Source organism: Choloepus didactylus, chromosome 12 (genome assembly GCF_015220235.1).
Source record: "Choloepus didactylus isolate mChoDid1 chromosome 12, mChoDid1.pri, whole genome shotgun sequence".
Lineage (NCBI taxonomy): Eukaryota > Metazoa > Chordata > Mammalia > Pilosa > Megalonychidae > Choloepus > Choloepus didactylus.
In genome coordinates, this window is record NC_051318.1 from 93,515,059 (window position 1) to 93,536,890 (window position 21,832).

General features: G+C 35.4%; 1 protein-coding gene across 12 annotated transcripts in view; it reads left to right on the forward strand.

The window, feature by feature from the left end:
• Positions 1-16,238, forward strand: part of ZC3H13 (zinc finger CCCH-type containing 13) — a 109,090-nt gene extending 92,852 nt beyond the window's left edge. For 11 of the 12 annotated variants that reach the window (XM_037799774.1, XM_037799773.1, XM_037799772.1 and 8 more), the window contains 5 exons: positions 925-1,443; positions 4,719-4,865; positions 5,789-5,989; positions 9,338-9,501; positions 15,373-15,543. In XM_037799774.1, coding sequence (XP_037655702.1) covers positions 925-1,443; positions 4,719-4,865; positions 5,789-5,989; positions 9,338-9,501; positions 15,373-15,543 — 1,202 coding nt within the window. Of the gene's footprint in view, positions 1-924; positions 1,444-4,718; positions 4,866-5,788; positions 5,990-9,337; positions 9,502-15,372 lie in introns of all 12 variants that reach the window. The other variant, XM_037799775.1, reaches the window with a different exon arrangement.
• The last annotated feature ends 5,594 nt before the right edge of the window (positions 16,239-21,832 follow it).

Sequence of the window (21,832 nt, forward strand, 5' to 3'; positions counted from 1 at the left end):
GGTGCATAGACATTTACGATTGTTATTTCTTCTTGCTGAATTGCCCCTTTTATTAGTATGTAGTGGCCTTCTTTGTCTCTCAAAACATCCCTGCATTTGAAGTCTATTTTATCTGAGATTAATATTGCTACACCTGCTTTCTTTTGGCTGTAGCTTGCATGAAATATTTTTTTCCATCCTTTCACTTTCAATTTCTTTGTGTCCCTGTGTCTAAGATGAGTCTCTTGTATGCAACATATTGATGGTTCATTTTTTTTGATCCATTCTGCGAATCTATATCTTTTAATTGGGGAGTTTAATCCATTTACATTCAACGTTAAAACCGTGAAGGCATTTCTTGAATCGGCCATCTTATCCTTTGGATTATGTTTGCCATATTTTTCCCTCTCTCTATTAATATCCTTTATTGTACCCATACCGAATCTCTTTAGTACTGAACCTTTCTCCAAGTCTCTCTGTCCTGTCTTTGTTTCTCTGTCTGTAGGGCTCCCTTTAGTATATCCAGTAGGGCAGGTCTCTTGTTAGCAAATTCTCTCAGCATTTCTTTGTCTGTGAAAAATTTAAGCTCTCCCTCAAATTTGAAGGAGAGCTTTGCTGGATAAAGTATTCTTGGCTGGAAATTCCTCTCTCTCAGAATTTTAAATATATCGTGCCCGCCTCTGTTAATGTACTTTTATGTGCATTTCTTTGAAGATAATGTGGTGGTGGTTATGTTATGGAAATAGACAAGGAAGCATGTTTTGACATATTTTTATTAGTACTTCAGTACTTTCGGCGATGAATTTTTTCTTGAAATGAGTTCTTTGGATAGTTGGGAATAAATATAGAAAAAGAGAAATTGTAAATTGTAAGGGACCTAAAATGAAGCATTTTATTTCTCATTTATGCTGTATTAACTCTTTGTACATGCTGTATTGACTTTAGATCGCCAGGATTCAAGAAGCCATAGTTCAAGAAGAAGTTCTCCTGAGTCAGATCGGCAGGTCCATTCAAGATCCGGGTCATTTGATGGCAGAGACAGACTTCAAGAACGTGATAGATATGAACATGAAAGAGACCGCGGGAGAGATACAAGGCAGAGAGAATGGGACCGAGATGCTGATAAAGAGTGGCCCCGGAACAGGGACCGAGACAGATTGCGGGAACGAGAGCGAGAACGAGACAAAAGGAGAGAGTCGGACAGGGAAAGAGAGAGGTTAATTCCTGATTCTCTTGACAGGGACAGGGACAGAGACAGAGACAGAGACAGAACTTTTGAGAATTCTTCGCAAATAGAGTCTGTAAAACGCGGTGAAATAAAACTAGAGAGTGAACATGAAAGAGACATAGAAGGCACTTCCCGAGACTTGATGGCTTTGGATAAAGAAAGAATGGACAAAGATCTGGGATCTGTGCAGGGATTTGAAGATATAAATAAAGCTGAGAGAACTGAGAGTGTGGAAGGTGAGTGCCACAGCCTTTTGTCTGTTATACTGCTCTGTTCCTTTGTATGTTTCATAGGAAACATCTTTTCTGCATTCCCCTAATTAGTACCCACAAGGCAGACTTGGTTTACTTACGACTAAATGAAATGAAAGATTGCTTGGTAGTAATGGCTATAGATGTAAAGAGTAACCATCACTTTCTTTTCTTTGATGTTAAAAAAATAAAATCAGAAAAATTGCAATGAATGCTTAGCCTAGTTCAGGGAGGGATTCAAAGAAATGCTTATGGCCCCTGTTTACTATGATATTTGAGAACAAATATGCGAAATAACAACACAATTTGAAACTGCATTTGATGACAATTTGCCTATAGAACCTTATTGGCACTCCCCACTCCTAAAATAAAGACCTTCTCGGAGTGGGTGAGAGTAGATGGAAGCCCTGAGAAATACACAGTGGCCCTTTGGCTTCGTCAGAGCCATCCTCAGCTGTGTGGCTCCTCAGTCTCTGCTGCCTCTGCTGTCATCCTTCACCCCAGCCTCCTGGACAAACTCACTCATGCCTTGACATTCTCGGGATGGGCTGCCTTCTGTTGTCCCTCTTTGTACCTGCTCTTCCCATTGCCATAGTCCTTTCCTTTGTATCCTACTCAAACCTCAAGTCCCAGTTTTTGCATTATTTCTTCTCTGAAGCCTCCGTTAAAGGCACTCAGTCTTCCACATTCCCATAGCACCTTGTGGATACATCTGATAGCATCCTTACACTGTATTATAATTTTTTTTGCATGGGTTTCAGCCTATCATACCGTGCTCTTTTGTCAGGGACCATAGCTTTTTCTTTCTTTATCATGAAAACTAGTGTGAGGACACAATAAACTGCCGATAAGTGAAAATATGCTCTCCCTGTATATATGTGCACTGTGTCTTATTCCTTGTTGAGTAATGGCTCCCTTGAGAATTCTCCTGGAAAATCTGCCTCCTTCAGACTCTCCAGTTGTCGTATCAGCGCTTACTCCATTGATCTGTCATAATCTCTCCATGTCTAGCCTCCAAGGGTATGTAGGCAGTAATATTTTTTTATTCCTTTTGTTTACCATATTATAGCCCAGAGTAAAAATCACTTTCTTTTAAAGCTATAAACATCCTTGAATCTCCTGGTTATCTGATGAGATATTCCAGCATGCCACTGTGTTCTATATTTCTCTACTGTTTGACTTGACAAAAACATTTCTACTTCAACTTCGTTCACATGACATTTTCATCTCAATTTTGAGTGGTGATAGCATCAGATCATGAGCCATGATACTAATGGAGGTTCAGCCTTGGGGTATAATTGAATGCAGTTGAACTACTTATTATAATAGGTGTTTTGTGATTGGAATAAATACCTTTCATTTACTAGCTGTGATCACAGATAACAGCATGGAATTTATAGGTGAATCTCTTACTGTGTGACAAAAAGATTTTTAAAGTCAGAAAATCAGTTGGGTAAACTTGAAAAATAAAAAATTCTGTTATATGCACTTAATGTATGCATTAGTATGAAGACGTTAGTTACCTTAGAGGAGGATTGGTGAGGGTATGGGGAGATGATTTTAGAATTTACTAGAATAGAAAATTATTGGAATGGCTATAGAAACATTTTGTAATTTCTCATATTTTATTTGCTGCAAATTCAGACCCGTAAAGCATCCTATTGCATTTTGATAACTGGTTTTGTAGACTTTAATTATAAAGTGTATGGGTAACTAGTGATTAGAAATATTAAGCATGCCATGTAGTTTTGGGATTAAGTTCACAACTAATTTACCAGGAGACAAAGTTTAGCCTAGGTGATTTAGAAAAGTTGGTAAAATAAATGGAACATAAACTAGTGGAACTAAGAAAGATATTTTTAAATTGTGTGACAGCATTCTTCTTAAAGTTATGTTCAGTATTTAAAGGAAAACATTGGGATAGGGAAGAGAAGTTGGGATGTAGGAGAAGAATTAATGATGCCTTTATATTTTTACCCTACTGTTATAAGACTTCATATCATGAGCTAAATCTTATGAACTAAGATTTATGTTTCAGATAAATTTTATTATTCAATTTGCAAGGTTTTTTTAAATTAAGTTTGTTTAGGCCAAGAATTTACTGTCTTCTTTTGAAGTCAGTAGATTTGTGTTTGGGTTTGCTTAAGTTTTCTGGCAAAAATTAGTGCAACACCTACCACCAATATTAATATGTTAATGATAGCTTTTATTTCTCTTATTTTAATTGTAGTCTTATAACCTATTCTGCTATTGCTGTCCATAATGTATGTCTTTTTAATTTTTTATTTTGAAATAATTTAAAATTTACAGGACAGTTACAAAAGTAATACAAAAACCATATGGAGAACTCTAGCAACACACCCCCCTCAATACCCAGATCCACCAGTTTTAATGTTTTGCCACATTTGCCTTATCATTCTATCTATCCATCCATCCGTCTGTCTGTCCGCCTGTCTGTTTTCTGAACATTTGAGAGTAGGTTGTATATATCATGCTCCTTGAACACATAAAACTTCCATGTACGTTTCCTAAGAACAAGGATATTCGCTTATGCAGCCACCTTAAGTGGTTCAAGCAACTTATCAAGTTCAGACAGTTCAACACTAATATAAAGCTTATGGTCTAGACTGCAATTTTTTCATGTCCTGATAAGGTCCTTTTGAGCTTTTTCTTTTCCATTATTAGAGTCCATCTAGGACCATGTATTTCATTTAATTATCATTGTTTCTTTAGTTGCTCTTTTTTTGTTGTTAGTTGTAGAAACATATGTACAACATAAACTTTCCCATTGCAACCCCTCCCAAGCATACCATTCAGTGAGTTTAATCACATTCACAGTGTTGCAGTGCCCTCACCACCATCCATTACCAGAACTTTCCCATCTGCTACACCCCTCACCCCTGGTAAAATCTTCTATCTGTCTCTATGAAATTGGTTTATTCTAGTTATTCCAGATAAGCAAGATCATATAATATTTGCCTTTTTGTACCTGGCTCATTTCACTAAACATGATGTCTTCAAGGTTTATCCATATTTTAGCATGTATCAGAGCTTCACTCCTTTTTATGGCTGAATAATATTCCATTGTGTATGTACCACTTTCTGTTTTCTTTTGGAATTACCAAGTGTTTGATAAGGAAAATAGTTTTTATGATGAAAAATGCTTTTTGGATTTTTCTTTTGTGTTCACAGCTTCTATCTCTTTGGCTTGACTTAAACATCTCTCCCTTAAGGCTGAAATTAATTTGTCTATTTAACAGGAGATGAAGAATCCAAGTTAGATGATGCACATTCATTAGGATCTGGTGCTGAAGGATATGAGCCGATCAGTGATGATGAACTAGATGAAATTCTGGCAGGTGATGCTGAAAAGAGGGAGGATCAACAGGATGATGAGAAGATGCCAGGTAATCATTGGCAGAGGTGGTTGAACGTAAAGATTATTTGATTTATGGTAAAAGTAGAATTTGTTCCCTCTCATGCTATAACAATTGGCATCAGACAGAATTTCCCCCTTTATATATTTAATTAAGCTTGCAAGTCCAATAAAATGAAAATTATAGTGTCTAATCCCTGCTTATTTTTAATTCAGGGAGAGAAAGTAAACATTACCTATGAAGTAGAAAGGACCTCATTTAAAATAGCAGGATTCCAAGATTTCCTTTCAGAATTCAAGATTCATGTTATGGGATCTGAATCTAACCAAGTAACGATTGCCTAGCAATATTCTAGATGGTAGCTATATGATGCACAGCTTCATAACTGTAGTGCCACAGACTAGGTATTTCTAAATGGACTGTAATTCCTTTTAGTTTTCTCATTTGTTCCTTCTCATTGATGGGTCATTTGCTCTTAATGTTAATAATAGTTGCTATCTGATTCTTAAAAGATTTTCATAATGAATTACTTGTTTTTAGCGCATAAAACGTGTGCATGCACATGCACACATGTAAACTAAATATACTTGTAGATTTAACTCTTCAAAGAATTCTGGTGTCAAGTTCCAAAACGTCAGATCTAATCTTAATAAAATAATGGAGTTCTTTCATTGGGAAGTAGCTGTGCTTTTTAACTGAGTTATTTGTAAGGGTGGGGTTTTTTGTTTGCTTGTCTTTTTCCTTTTGGTGGCAAGGCTGTTTTTTATTTGTAAGGGTCCTCAGAGTCTAAATTTTAGTGTTTATGGAAAAGTTTTCATTTTAAGAATATGAGCTTTTTTGGTTTAACTTGTTATTTAGAGCTTGTTGTATTTTGTCTTGATTTATGTTTCGCTGTAGGTAACCAGAATGCTATTTCTTGGTGTTAAAGAATTCTATTCTTTAACTTTTTACAGATCCATTAGATGTGATAGATGTGGATTGGTCTGGTCTTATGCCAAAGCATCCAAAAGAACCACGAGAGCCTGGGGCCGCACTCTTAAAATTCACACCTGGAGCTGTTATGCTGAGAGTTGGAATTTCTAAAAAGTTGGCAGGTTCTGAACTATTTGCCAAAGTCAAAGAAACATGTCAGAGACTTGTAGAGAAACCCAAAGGTAATTCCATTTCATTTTGTATAATGTCTGCTATAACTATTAAGATATCTTTGAGAAGGGATCTGTTCTGTTCTGATAACAGCATTTATGATACAGGAACTATTTTTTTGAGGAATCATTTGTATTCATTACTTAATCCTCATGGTCAAAATTCCTTTTTTCATCTTATTTTGAAGAAAATTTAGAAGCACAGTGAAGTTGGAAGAATCGTTCAATGAACTTCTGTATCAAAATTACTTTTTAAAAGATGAGGAAATTCAGATGTCAAAGTGCTTAATGCTTTACCCAAGGCATTAAGCAGAGCCTGGAAAAACAGTCTAGCTTGGAAGTTTTGGCATCCCCTTCTGGGAAACAGGGAGTCTATCCAAATGCAGATGTCTAGGTAGAGACTACAACAAAGTGGTTTAAGAGTTTGGTCTCTAGGGCCAGGTGATCTGGATTCTGATAGGGTACACCACTTATTAGCTATTATTTAATTTCTTTGAGGGTTCATTTCATCTTTGTAAATCAGGAATAATTACACCACGAACTGTATACAATTGTTGTCAGAGTTAGATGAGTTTATGCATATAGTTAGCACTCAATAAATATTAACTCCTCTTAAGTTTGAATATATTCTATCACACTGAGTTTTTAGACCTTATTGCGACAACTTTTAATTATTCCATAGCACTTCATTTAGTTTGTGGATTCTTTTGTTGTTGCAATTTCTCTTTTCTGAAGCCTACCGTATTTTGTTTTGGCAGCTTATTAATATTTTTGTTAATGGGGGTGGGGAGGAGCATGGGAAGGAAGAGAAGATAGAAACAGCAGCATTGTTTAACAATTTTTTTTTGTCATATCCCAGAAAGTAAAAAAATGTGGTTAAACAAATAAAGTTTTTTACTAATACCAAATTGAAAAAAAATTTATTTTATGGATTTCATGAATCCATGCCCTTCTTTTCACCTGTTAGTATAAATAGTAAAACTATTAACTATTATCAATTTTAATATAGCCCAATAAGATAGAATGTTGTGTCCGAAATATAAATTAAAATTGTATGTGTGTATGAATATGAAAATGACCTGCATTCTTGCTCCACTCTTTTACCTCGTTTAGTTGGCTCTCGGTTTAAGCAGTAACTCCTCCGGGCCTCAATTTCGTTTGTAAAATAATGGGAATAAAACCTGTTAAGCTGTGTGTTCCTGTGGCTTTTATTAATGGCATTTTGAGTTAAAACTCTAGTTTGATTTTGCTAATTATGATGAATAGTTTGGCCCTGACCTACTGATGATTTACCAAAAGAATGGAAGTATATACGCTGTTTATTACTGCTGTAGTAACTTTGTTAGAAAACTGATGAATGATGCTGAATGCCAGTTTCCTAAGGGGTGGGACTTTCTTTTGTTTACTGTTGTATTCTGTGTTTATTCTTAATAATCGTGCCTTCATCTAGATTGGTGCCTGACACATAGTAGGTATTCAATAAATAATTTGTGAAATAATTGATACTGATTTATCTGTTCTGTTTGGTCTATGCCTACCCCCACCCTATATGTAATTACAAATATACGTACCAAGGCTAAAACATAAAGCTTAATTTATGTACGAAGTTAAAATTACTTCTGTCTAGGTTTTCTGATTGCAATATGGTTAAGTTCTTTTGAGCTAAACCTTTTCACATATTTTGGTGCCTTTGCTTTCCTTATACTTAAGTATCTGTTTATTCCGTCTCTTGGGTAATTTAGTGCTGGTCAGTTCACAACCCTGAAGAGACTGGAAGTTTAGCTATGTTATACTCTGGAGGGTGGGAGGGGGCAGTTTTGCAAGTGTGTGTTGTATATTCTACTCTGGTGAGAAAGCAGAGAATGAGTGCTAATAGAGAGAGATTTATTCAAACAAGCAATTTTCTAGGAAGGGCACAGTTTCAATGTAAATTTCTTCAGTATTTGCATCTATAGTGGGAAGCTAGTTCATGCTCATTTTTTTTCAGCAATTAGTATGCATATATGACTATGCCATTGGTTGGCTCAAACTTTGGTATTTCTGAATAATCTGAGGAACTGCCTCAGGTATCCTGGTCCGCCTGTGGAGGCGCTGATTATATAGATCTGGTGGCAGGGCCCAGGCACTGTATTTTAAAAAGCTCCCCAGAGGATTCTGACAGACAAGTGGCTTAGGTAGTTAACTATACTCAGGGTATTTTGTTTATTAGTACATACCATTCCCCAGTCATGCCTCATGGCTACTGTATTTACAAAGTAGTTTATAGCACCAAGAATCTTAGCTTAGTTTGACCACTTTTAAAATTTTATTTTGGGTTTTTCTTTATATTTATTTGTACTTATGTTTTCTACCTGCTGACTGGGTATATAACATGACACTAGTTTCTTTTTGTTAATTATCTAATCTCATTATTTTTGCTTGGCAGTTCAAAAAATTTAAAGAAAGTATGTGATGCAGTCCATTCATTCTCAGTCAGGTGTGTCTGTTTTGTCTTACCTAGGTGTTATTTGCTGCCTTCCTTTGTGGGGATTTACAGTGACCTGTTGTTTGAATAGAGGCAATATGCCTGGTGCCTTTGGGACTCTTAGCTGACCCTTAAAATGCTAGCTTTAAGTTACTACTCTTTCTCTTATTTATCTGTAGTATAGGCTGACTCTGTTCTGTTATTTTTACTTCTATTTAGTCTTTTTTTAACCTAGACTTTTAATTTTTATCAAATTGTTCCTTAATTCTGCTATTTTTATGAAGTTTAAGTGTTTTTGCCCTACCTTGCAGGTTGTGACTTAAAACTAAGTGTTTTTAGTTTAATATATTGTCCCAGGTTTTATAGTGACTAAATCTAGGGTAAAATATGCAGATTGACCAACACTTACTCATTTTTCTAACTTAACTGATTTCTTGAGAGGTCACAGTCTTGAATATTATGATTACATTTTAAGCTTGCTATGTAATGAAGTCCTAAAATGTAGAGCTTTAAGAAGTGGTTGAGTGTAAGCAACAGACTGAATTTAACTTCACTGATTCCTAACTTGAAGTTTTCCTCTCAGAGCATTTTGTCTCAGTTAAAACCAGACTGATAGATTGAGAGAATCAATCTCTCTCTCTCCCCCAAGTCGCTTTGCTTATATCTTTGACACATTTAAAATAGCTATCAGAACATTTATTTTCATTTACTACTAGCAAAATAACTAATTATACATTGAAATTCTTCACAGAGAATATATTTCCTTTAATGTAAAATACTTTTCACTGATGTTGTCAAGTTTGATAAAGTATAGGCTTTGTAGAATATTCAACTAAGCAGTTAGTAACACTTTCGTTTTTTAGGAAAACATAATACATGTTCATTTTTATTGTAAGATGCCGACAGTCTTTTTGAACATGAATTGGGGGCTCTCAACATGGCGGCATTACTACGAAAAGAAGAGCGAGCAAGTCTTCTTAGTAATCTTGGACCATGTTGTAAAGCATTATGCTTCAGACGGGATTCTGCAATCCGTAAGCAGCTTGTTAAAAATGAGAAGGTACTGTCATTTCCTTGGAAAAAATATAAAGTGTTGGGTGAATAATATGAATGTTTATCATTTGATTGCTTTAAAGTAAGATTGTGATTTCATTGTCGGTTTCTGTGAGTTGGGTTTCCTTGTCTTATACATATAAAAGGAAGAATTCTATTAATGTTTATAATACTTATTTTACTTCCTTGTAATTGTTATTCAAAACTTGATATGTAAAGAAAGTTTAAAATACTCTTTCTCTGAAATACTCATTTGTGGAAAGCTTCTTTAGATAAGAACATATATCAGAAATTTATGTAAATTGAAGATTAAGAAGAAATTTGCCAGAAACAGAATAGGGAGCATCTTTATAGGAGTAGTATTTCTGAGAAGGCCTCAGATTGGAAGAGAGGTAGGTAAATGGAGGTGATAATATAAACATTTAGATTAGAAGAATTATGGGAAATAAAAAGTAAAATAGAAACTAAGCTACAATTAAAAGAGATGTGATGATGAGAAATTAACATCTTGGATTTTTTAAAGTTAGGAAACTGAGATTTTTATTTGGAGTAGGCGGTTAGCCTGTATGATATGACAAAAGACACTTGGTCTTAACGTGTTAGGGAAATATTGGCTGAATAAGTTGCCTGTATTGCCCCCTAAATATTACTTTCAAATAATTAAAAATTGCTTCATGGTTTACTTTGTTTTAATTTTGTCCCTACATGATCTTTATTTGACAACTTAATGTGTTCGTTTTTATTAGCTTTTTATTAGGGGGCATTTAGGAAACCATGAGATTACCTTTGGAGTCATAACATTACTAAAGAAAAGGATAATACTTTAAAGAAAAATATTCAGATTTTGGAGGGGGTGGGAATTAAATTTGAAAAAGAAAGGGGCAGACTCATCTCCAAAGATTAAAATGAAAACTGATAAGAATAATAATAGACTTTTTAAAAATCATGTCTTGACTATATAATCACTAAGTCTTTCTGCTCAAAGACCCTACTCAAAATTTCTTCTGACACATTTGCTGCAGTCATTCTCTCCTTTCTATGTCCATTTCAGTGTATACCTCTCTTTATTCTATTGCTTAGGTTTCCATCTCTCCTTCCAGATTTTCTTAACTGGAAGTTTCTCTAAAAGAATTAAGCCCTAAGACCCTAGGCAGCCATTATATCAGTCAATTTCTCTCCCTTACATTTAGAATGGTACACTATTATCCTTTGTACTACACTGAAAAATAGTCACTCAAAAATTATTTTCTGTGTTCTGTGGTTCAGTTGATAAAGACTATCATTGCAATCTCATCAGAATTATGCCCCATTTTTATGAAAAATATTTTGTAATATTCCCTGGTTCTTGCCTCTAATATGCCAAAGTACCCCTAAAAAAATTGGGACAAACAAAACCACACCTGAAATTTCCCATGGAGTACCATTGTTCAGAACCATGTACTCCTTCAATACGGAGCACAAACCACTGAAGTAGTATCTGGCACATTATAAAAAGTTTTAGTGGCACATTATAAATGCCCAATAATTGAACTATCTAAAGAAAGCATTGTGAGGTTTCTGATTACTCAGTGTGAAACAGAGCAGCACAAAAACAGAAAGAGGCACAACTGAAGAAAATTAATTTTAGATGCTACAAAGCCTCATGAAAAGTGCTAAGAAAAACAAAACAAGAAAACCTTTAAATTATGTATGACTATAAAAGCAAAGTAAAGAATAGGACTATTTATTGGAGTAAGTGGCCAGCCCTTATCAGATGACATAAAAACAAAAAAACAAAAAAAAGAAAATCACTGAACCCCTATATTGGTATCATCTTCTCTATTTAGGAGAATGATTTTTAAAGTATGAAGTTGTAGCACAATATAAGGAGAGATTGGTGAAAGATTCTAAGAAAACACTTAGCTGTTTTAAGTGAGTTTGTCTCATTTTAAGTTGTGTAGTATTAAAAGAATGTACAAACCCATAACAAGGAGAAGGAAAGAAATAATGGAAAGCAGAAGTCAATTAAATTGAAAATAGAAAAACATTACAGAATGTAAGTGAAACCAAAAGCTGGTTCTTTGAAGGGAAGAACAAAATGGATAAACCCCTAGCTAAACCCCTAGCTAGACTGACATACTGAAAAAGAAAACACATATTATCAATATCAAAAATGAAAGAGAGAGGGGATATCACTACAGGTCCTACAGACATTAAAAGGATAATAAGGGAGTACTACAAACAACTTTATACACGTAAATAAGACAATTTAAAAGAAATCGATCTATCCCTTTAAAGCTACGAACCACCAAAACTGATCTGAGAAGTAATAGATAATCAGAATACTCCTATATCTTTTTTTTTTTTTTTTAATGAATTTGTAGCTGAAAACCTTCTGAAAAAGTAATCTTCAGTCCCAGATGGCTTCACTGGCAAAAAGCTACAATTCATTTAAAGAAGAAATAACAACAGTTCTACACACATACAGAAATTGAAAATTGAAGAGGAAGAACACTTCCCACCTCACTTTATGAAGCCAGCATTACTCTGATAACCAAAACCAGACAGATACAAGAAAACTGCAGACCTTATCTTTCATGAACATGGACACAAGAATCCTCAGTAAAATATTAGGAAATTAGATCCAGCAATATATTATAAAGAATAACACACTGCAACAAAGTATAGTTTCTCCTGGGAATGAAAGTCTGGTTCAATATTTGAACAACAATCAAGGCACATCATCATATTAATAGATGAAAAAATATTTGGCAAAATTTAACATTCCTTCATAATAAAAATTCTTAGCAAACTGGAATTAGAATATATAAATAAATTGGACTTATAGGTCATCAACAAAAAAACTAGAGCTAACATCATACTTAATGGTGAAAGTTTGAATGCTTTTCCTAAGATCAGGAACAAGGCAAGGGTATCACTCACCATCCCTGTTCAATGGCATATTTATTATGGCAAAAATAGACAAACAAACAATAGACAGACAAACAACTAACTAAATAAATAAAAGACATATAGACTGGAAAGGAAGAAGTAAAACTGACTAATGCAGACAGAATGATTGCCTACATAAAGATTTCAAGGAATTTACTATTCCCCCCCCCCCGCCAAAAAAAAAATTCCTGGAACTAATAATGAGTTTAGAAGGGTCTCCGGATATATATGGTTATCATACCAAAATCAGTTTGCTTCTTTATACTAGCAGTGAAAACCTGGGAACTGAATTTATAAAACAATACCCTTTACAATTGTTGCCCACAAAATGAAGTACTTAGGTATAAATCTAACAAATCATGTGCAGAATCTATATGCTGAAATCTACAAAACATTGATGAAAAATATCAAAGACTTAAATAAATAGGCATACCATGTTCATGGATTGGAAGACTCAGTAAAGTTAAGATTATAATTCTCCCCAAATTGATCTACAGATTTATCAAAATTCTAGTAAAAATCCCAGCAGGATTTTTCATAGATGCAGACAAGCTGATTCTAAAATTTACATGCTAAGTCAGGAACTAGAATAGCCAACACAATTTTGAAAAGAGAATAAAGTTGAAGAATTCACAGTAACCTATTTCAAGACTTACTGTAAAGCTACAGTAGTCAAGATCGTGTGGTATTGGTGAAGGAATAAACACTTTAGAGCAATGTAACAGAACAGAGAGTGCAGAAATAGACTCACACAAATATGACTGATTGACTTGGGGTGGGGGGTTGAATAAATTTTTTTTTTTTTTAGATAATTGGTCCTCATCAAAATTTAAAACTTTTGAAAGACACTGATAAAAGACTGAAAAGATTGGGAAAAAGTGATTTGCAAATCACAACCTTGAAAAACAACTTGTATCCAGAACATATAAAGAATTCTCAAAACTTAATAGTAGGAAGACAATCAACCGTATTTTTAAAATGGGCAGAAGATTTAGACACTTCACCAAGATGCTATGTGGACAACTGATAAGCATATGCAAAGATGTTTAACATTATTAGCCATTAGGGAGATGCAAATTAAAACTGCAAGGTACCATTATCCCCATTACAATAGGCAAAAAACAACACAAACAAAGAAATCTTGTCATTATCAAGTGCTGGTGAAAATGCAGAGCAACTGAAACTCATATTACTGGTGAGAATGCACATCATAGAGCCACTTTAGAAAACAGTTTGCTCTTTTCTCATAAAGTTAAATGTACACTTACTATATGACCCAGCAAATCCATTCCTAGGTATTTACCTTATTAAAATGAATACTTGTGTTTGTGTAAAAACCTGTGCACAAATGTTTATGGCAGCTCTTTTAATAATCTCAAACCTGAAACAACGCCAACATTCAGCACGCTGGTAGATAAACTGTGGCACATCCATATAAAAGATTACTAATTAACAAGAAAAAGTAACGAACTATCATGTTAACAATAACATGGATGAATCTCAGAGGGATTATGTTGAGTGAAAGAAACTTACATACTTTGTGATTCCATTTATATGAATTTTGGAAAAAGCAAAACTAGTGACAGAAAACATCAGTAATTGTCAGGGGTTAGAGTTTTGGAGAGGGGGTAAGTACAAAGGGACAGAAACTGTTCTATTCTAATTGTGGTCATAGTTACATGAATTGATATATGCATGAGTTAAAACTCAGAACTGTACATAAAAAAGTCAATTTTACTGTATCACAATTTATAAAATAAAATATTTTTTAAAAAAAGAATGCAGATGTGCTAAGGAACCACTGTCATTTATTTTTAAGGATCCTGGAAAAGAACAGAAATAACAATGTTTTAGGAATTTATGTTACCCTAATTTTGTTATGCACGTGGTTGGAGAACACTTAACAAAATTTTATAAAAATAACTGCCAAAAATGATAACGTAGCTTTAAGCTACAATAATAGAGATTTTTAGTACAAAGAGGGTGTAATTCGGTGGTATACTACATTGATCAGTTGTCTTCTGGAGAATTTGTTCAGTTCTAGAGCCCATATTTTATCAGACTTTGTTCTGGTTTGCTAGAGCTGCCATTACGCAGAATACCAGAAATCGATTGGCTTTTATAAAGGGGATTTATTGGGTTACAAATTTATAGTGCCATAAAAGTGTGCAAACTAAGGCATCAACAAGAGGATGCTTTCACTAAAGGAAGGCCAATGGCATCAGGAAGGTCAGTGGCATCAGGAACACCTCTGTCAGCTGGGAAGGCATGTGGCTGGCATCTCATGATCCTTTGCTCTAGGGTTCTGGTTTCAAAATGGCTTTCTCCAAAATGTCTCTGAGCTTGTCTCTCTTAGCTTCTCCAGAGCAGACTCTGGGCTACCATCTCCAAATGTTTCCAAGCATCTGCTTTCAATGGCCATCTCTAAAATGTCTCTCTCAGCTACTCTGAGCTCCTTGTGTCTGTGAGCTCTCTTACAGGACTCCAGTGATTTAATTAAGACCCACCCTGAATGGGCAGGGTCCACATCTCCATGGAAATAATTTAATCAAACATTTCCACCCTAATCAAGATGAATATGTCTGCCCCACAAGATTGCTCTAAAGAACATGAGTTTTTCTGGGGGACATAATGTATCCAAACCAGCACAGACTTGAACCGACTGGACTGGTGAGGAGTATGGAATGTTTAGTTTACAAAAGAAAAAAATGTGAGGAAGGAAGTCATGGTGCTACTCTTCAGAGAATTGAAGGTTGCCATGTAAAAAGAAAGACTGAATTAGAGTATAGCTCCATAAAAGATTTTATTAATTTAATACCCACCCAAAATTAAACATTCTTATAACTTAGATATTTTTGTTAGGGTTTAACTTGCCCATCTTTCTCACTGTCAGCTAATAATGTACATCTTCTTAAAATTTGTTTTTGTTTTTCTTTTCTCCAAATAGGGCACTGTGAAACAAGCTTACACAAATGCTCCAGTGGTAGACAATGAGTTATTACGACTGAGTCTTCGACTATTTAAGCGGAAAACTACTTGCCATGCCCCAGGACATGAAACGACTGAGGATAATAAGCTCTCACAGTCCAGTATCCAACAGGAAGTGTGTGTGTCTTAAGACTGAAGCTCAGTATGACATTTTTGGTACTATCTTTCTTCCACAGTGCATATTCTATTTCAGCATTGTTTGTTTTGACAAGCATTATTAGTGACAATAGCAGAAAAGATTTCTCAGCCCTGCTGGAAGAGTGGAGAAGAAGAATTTGGATCTAAAGTTTAAAGACAACAGTTTTGGCTAATTTAAGATTTTACGTAAGTTTTACACAGTACTTGGTACCCATACAAAATAATGTGAAAGGTCTAGATTTAGTAGTTTTTCTCCATACCTTTTGTTAAAACTGAAGATTTCAGAAAATGGTTGTCACTGCTCTTCCAGTCTACAAATACTTTTATGAAATAGAGCCACTGATTTATGTTCTGTATCATCCATTCATAAACTATGGTTTTATTCAAAAACAATGTGCTCATCAAAGTAACTGCACCCTCTGCAGTACTGTGTTGTACAGAGCATTTAAAAGAGAACATTGGTGTAGTATGGTGTGTTTGTAGGCAGATATCTAGCAAAAGAGAGTGAAAACTTTTTTCCTTTTGAAAGTTCGAAAATAATTGCTTAATGGGTCTTTGTTTTTTGTTTTGTTTTTAAATGTGCATTAGTTCAGTGTATATTGGATGTATTTAGATTCGAAGTGTTTTTTGGTGTTATCACAGAGACTCCTGTTTTTATTTTTAATAAATGTACTTTCCATTTCCTTATTCTGTATTTACTTGCTCTTCATTAATCTTATTCCTGATGTTCTGATACATTTGTCATTAGTGTCACATGTTTCATGCTCCAAATAGTTTACTGCTTATGTCATTGGACGTAAAACTATAAATAATGTGGTAAGAGCTGAAGGTTTACTTCAAATATAGCTCAGTAATACGTGAAACAAACTGAGAATTAACCGATTTATTTAATCTGAGATTTTAAATCCCACTATCATACATTTTCAGAGCAATCATCTTTGATATGGAGTTTATTATATCATAGCTGTTAAATATGTAAAGCCTATTTTAATCTTCTTCACCATAAAAATGTTTGATTACATTATACTGCCTCCAGCCTGTAATATGTAAAATAGATTTGCTTTTTAAAAATTGCAGTGTATCTGCTGTTCTCTGTGCACGTACTTAACTCATGAAGTGGCTTCTTTAGAAGGGTTTCAAATGGGTTACAAGCTGCAGAACTTGTGGGCAATAATAGTAATAATGGAAATCAATCAAAATTGTAATTTGATCATTGCCTGTCACAGATTCTGTTAAAACTTTAAGCTGATACTACGTTTCTTGATAGCTTTATATCCTTTTTCTCTGAAGGTAGCATAATGTCACTGGTGTGAAGTTTCTGTTCATTTCAAGAAACATTGTGCAGTTAATTTGTACAGATACTTAATCAGCAAAGGAAATGGTCTTATTTTCAAATGATTTTAAAAGCATGTATGAGAAAATTGCAAACAGGGCAAAAAAAAAAAAAGAATAATCTGTTTTTCCTGGTTGTTTTGAATAAAGAAAAATGAAAAAATGAAATTATTTAATGACCCTGGAGGATGAACACCCTTTAGGAAATTCCATCCTAATTCTCGGGGATAATGTTGTTCTCTGTAACAAAGATTTAAAGACCTAGAATTTCTAATCCTAGTTTCCAGAATTGTACAATATGACTAATAATGGTTTGCATTTTGCCCACTGAATAAGGAAAATTTCACAAGTTAATTATTTATAGACTGAAAACTGTTTGTTAAATCTGTTGCCTTTTAATTTGTTTTTTTTTTTAATTCAATTTTATTGAGTTTGTTCACATACCATACAGTCATCCAAAGTGCACAGTCAGTTGCTCATGGTACCATCACACAGCTGTGCATCCATCACCACAATTTTTTTTTCAATTTTTAGAACATTTTCATTGCTCTGGAAAACTGTAGTACATAGTTTGCAAATAGGTATATTTTTCTGTATTACTAACTTCTAGTTACAGTGTCATACATTTGTTCTAGTTCATGAAGGAGATTTCTAATATTTGTACAGTTAATCATGGACGTTGTCTACCACAAGATTCACTGTTTTATACATTCCCATATTTTAACCTCCAGCTTTCCTTCTGGTGACATATGTGACTCTGAGCTTCCCCTTTCCACCACATTCACACACCATTCAGCACTGTTAGTTATTCGCACACTAACCTGCTACTGTCACATCTGTCTATTTCCAAACACTTAAGTTCAACCCAAGCATTCTGCTCATAATAAGCAAGTGCTCCCCATTCTTTAGTCTTGTTCTATCCTGGTAACCTATATTTCATGTCTATGAGTTTACATATTCTAATTAGTTCATATCAGTGAGACCATACAATATTTGACCTTATGTGTCTGACTTATTTCATTAAATATAGTGCCCTCAAGGTTTTTTTTTAAGATGGGTTTGTTCACATACCATACATCCTAATTAAACAATCCTAATTAAACAATCAATGATTCCCTGTATAATCCCATGTTTATGCATTCACCACCATCACCACTGTCTGTATAAGGACATTTTCATTTCTTCCACAAAGGAGGAGGAAGAGTCAAAGAAGGTAGAGAGACAAAAGAAAAAGAAAGAAAAATGACAGCTAAAAAGCAACAAAAGGAAAGATAGAATTAAATTAAAGTACAATAAAAGAATCAGACAGCATCACCAATGCCAAAACTCCCATACCCCTCCCTAATATCCCCCTCTTATAGGCATTTAGCTTTGGTATATTGCCTTTGTTACATTAAAGGAAGCATAATACAATGTTTCTGTTAACTATAGTCTCTAGTTTGCATTGATTATATTTTTCACCAATAGCACCCCATTTTTAACAGCTTGCAAGGCTGACATTCATTTGTTCTCTTTCGTGTAAAAACATGTTTGTACATTTTATAATTGTTGAGCACTCTAGGTTTCACTGAGTTATACTGTCCTAGTCTTTATCTTTCCTCTTTCCTTCTGGTGTCCCATGTGCTCCTAACCTTCCTCTTTCAACCATACTCACAGTCATCTTTGTTCACTGTACTCATATTGCTGTGCTACCATCATCCAAAATTGTGTTCCATACCTCTCACTCCTGTCTTTACCTATCTGTCTGTAGTGCTCCCTTTAGTATTTCCTGTAGAGCAGGTATCTTGTTCACAAACTCTGTCATTGTCTTGTCAGACAATATTTTAAACTCTCCCTCATATTTGAAGGACAGTTTTGCCAGGTATAGGATTCTCGGTGGTTTTTCTCTTTCAGTATCTCTTCTAGTTTGCTAATGCTGCTGGAATGCAAAACACCAGAAATGGATTGGCTTTTATAAAAGGGGGTTTATTTGGTTACACAGTTACAGTCTTAAGGCCATAAAGTGTCCACCGTAACACATCAGCAATTGGGTACCTTCACTGGAGGATGGCCAGTGGTGTCCTGAAAACCTCTGTTAGCTGGGAAGGCACATGGCTGGCATCTGCTCCAAAGTTCTGGTTTCAAAATGGCTTTCTCCCAGGACATTCCTCTCTAGGCTGCAGTTCCTCAAAAATGTCACTCTTAGTTGCACTTGGGGTATTTGTCCTGTCTTAGCTTTTCTGGAGTAAGAGTCTGCTTTCAATGCTGTCTTCAAAATGTCTCTCATCTGCAGCTCCTGTCCTCTCTTCAAATGTCTCTCTTGGCTATATCAAGCTTGCTCCTTCTATCTGATCTTATATAGGGCGCCAGTAATTTAATTCAGACCCACCCAATGGGCGGGCCAACACCTCCATGGAAATTATCCAGTCAGAGTCATCACCCACAGTTGGGTCGGGTGCATCTCCATGGAAACACTAAAAGAATTACAATCTAACACTGATAGGTCTGCTCACACAAGATTACATCAAAGATAATGATGTTTGGGGGGACATAATACATTCAAACTGGCACAGTATCTTAAATATATCATACCACTTTCTTCTTGCTTCCATGGTTTCTACTGAGAAATCCAAACAGTCTTGTCAAGCTTCCTTTGCATGTGATGGATCGCTTTTCTCTTGCTGCTTTCAGGATTCTCTCTTTGTCTTTGACTTTAGATAATCTGATTATTTAGTGTCTTGGCGTAGATCTGTTCAGATCTATTCTGTTTGGGGTATGCTGCACTTCTGCCTCTTTTCCCTTCTGTTCTCCTTCTGGGACACCCATAAGATGTACACTTATGTGCTTCATGTTGTCATTCAATTCCCTGAGATATTGCTCATATTTTTCCATTCTTTTTCCTATCTGTTCTTTTGTGTGTAGGGTTTCAGGTATCTTGTTCTCCAGTTCCTGGATGTTTTCTTCTGCCTCTTGAAATCTGCTGTTCTATGTCTTCATTGTGTTTTTCATCTCTTGTATTGTGCCTTTCATTTCTGTAGATTCTGCCAGTTGTTTTTTCAAACTTTTGATTTCTACCTTTTGTTTGCCCAATGTTTTCTTTATATCTTTCATCTCTTTTGCTGTTGACTTGGTTTTTGAATTGATTTATCATATTTATTTGAAAATCTTTAATTGATTCTTTAGAGTGAAACAATATCTCAACTGTATCTCAATTGAGGTGTAAGTTTCTTCCTTTGACTGGGCCATATCTTCCTTTTTCCTAGTGTAATTTGTAGTTTTCTGTTGTCTAGACATCTGGTTTCCTTGGTTACCCCAATCACATTTTCCCAGACCAGAACGGGTTCAGGTCTCAGAATGGGGCTATATTCAGTGTCACGTTTCCCTGAGGGTATGTCTTAGAAGATTGACAGACTTTCCTGTGAGGCCTCTGGCTGCTGTGCTTTTCCTAACCTGCCCAGCAGGTGGCACTTGTAAGCCTTTTGCTTTCCACTGGTATAAAGAGGTATAGTCCCTTTAATTCTCAATTTAGGTTGTTTCTGTTTTGACTGTTTTCCCCCAGGCCCTGGGGTCTGGGTTCTGAAGGGAGGGCAGGCACTAGGGCTGGGCCCCACCTCCTTCCTCTTAGGGAAGATATACACCCCCTAGGGTGTTATCTTCTGCATTTGACTTACTCCTTTGTCTCTCTGACTCTGTTAACTCCACCCCTGTCTGGGTCAGAGCGCTGCAAACCAAAAGTGGCTGGGGCTTTCTCCACTGAGCCACTGAGGTTGAGAGAGAGAAAAAGTGAAAGAAAGCCCCTTTTCAGAGCCAGTCCATGGCCCCCCAGTTTCACCCGTCGGTCAGAGTGGACCTGGTCTTCTGGGCTCCCTTTCCTGGGGCACAGGCGTTTTCTGGCTCTCTTAAGGTCAGTCATCTTTAAAAGCCTCTGCATTTTTTTTTTAATTTTTTTTTTTTCTGTCAGCCCCACCTCTTCACTGGGAATGACATCAGGGTACTTTGTTGCTTGTTAGGGGTTTGTCTATGTTTGTAGCTTGTATTCAGCAGTCCACATTTGTTAATTAAAACCCCAGTTGGAGCTAGGTTGTATTATATTCGCTTGCTCCAGGAATGCTGCTTTCTCCCACAGCGAGGGCTTGCAGCTAAGCCTGCTGTGGGGGGTGGGGTTTCCCGGCACAGTTCTGCAGTTTTTACCTACAGTTTTTATGCTGTGATATCAGCCATTCCACCCAATCCAGGTTGGTGTATGATGTGTGGACAGTTACGGTTGTCCCTTTTCTCCACTGAGGCACTTGGGGCCATATCTTCTTTTTTTCCGGTTGTTCCAGATTATTTACTAATTGTTCCTGGTGGTTTATTGTGTTGCCTTTTTAGTTTTGAATATCTTTCTGTGATGTGAAAGAAAATTTTAGAACTATCCCTTTGTTTTCTTGGTCACAGTATACAGAGCTTGATAATACCAGTGGGAGTGTACTGTCTTGTGTGTTTTTTTTTTTTATTATTTCAACCATTCTTAGTATCACTAATCACATGCCTCCAAAGTTCTTCTATAGCAAATCTCTTTTATTGAATTTTCCATAAAAACTCTTGGACCATAATTAAAGTCTCAATTAAACCAGTATTCTTGAAAATATCTTCTAGTCTGTACAATATTTGCTAGTCCAGTTAAAACCCTTTTGTGTCATAAGTGATGGGTACACTTTGTCCATTTGCCATAATCGCACAGCTGGACCCCAACTTTAGTAATAAGGAGTTGTGTAGATAAGAAAGAGCAAGAGTACGTCTGCAATCCAAAATTAAAAAAAAAAAAAATTAACACTTAAAATTAGATACTGAATCAGCTGTCTGATATTTTGGGGAGCTATCCTTACCGTTTAGTAAAGAATTGCACTACTTTACAGTAGCTGCGATCTTTTTATTTCGTAAAGATTAGGGATACCTAGGTGTTAATATGTTAAAAAGATCTGATCTGT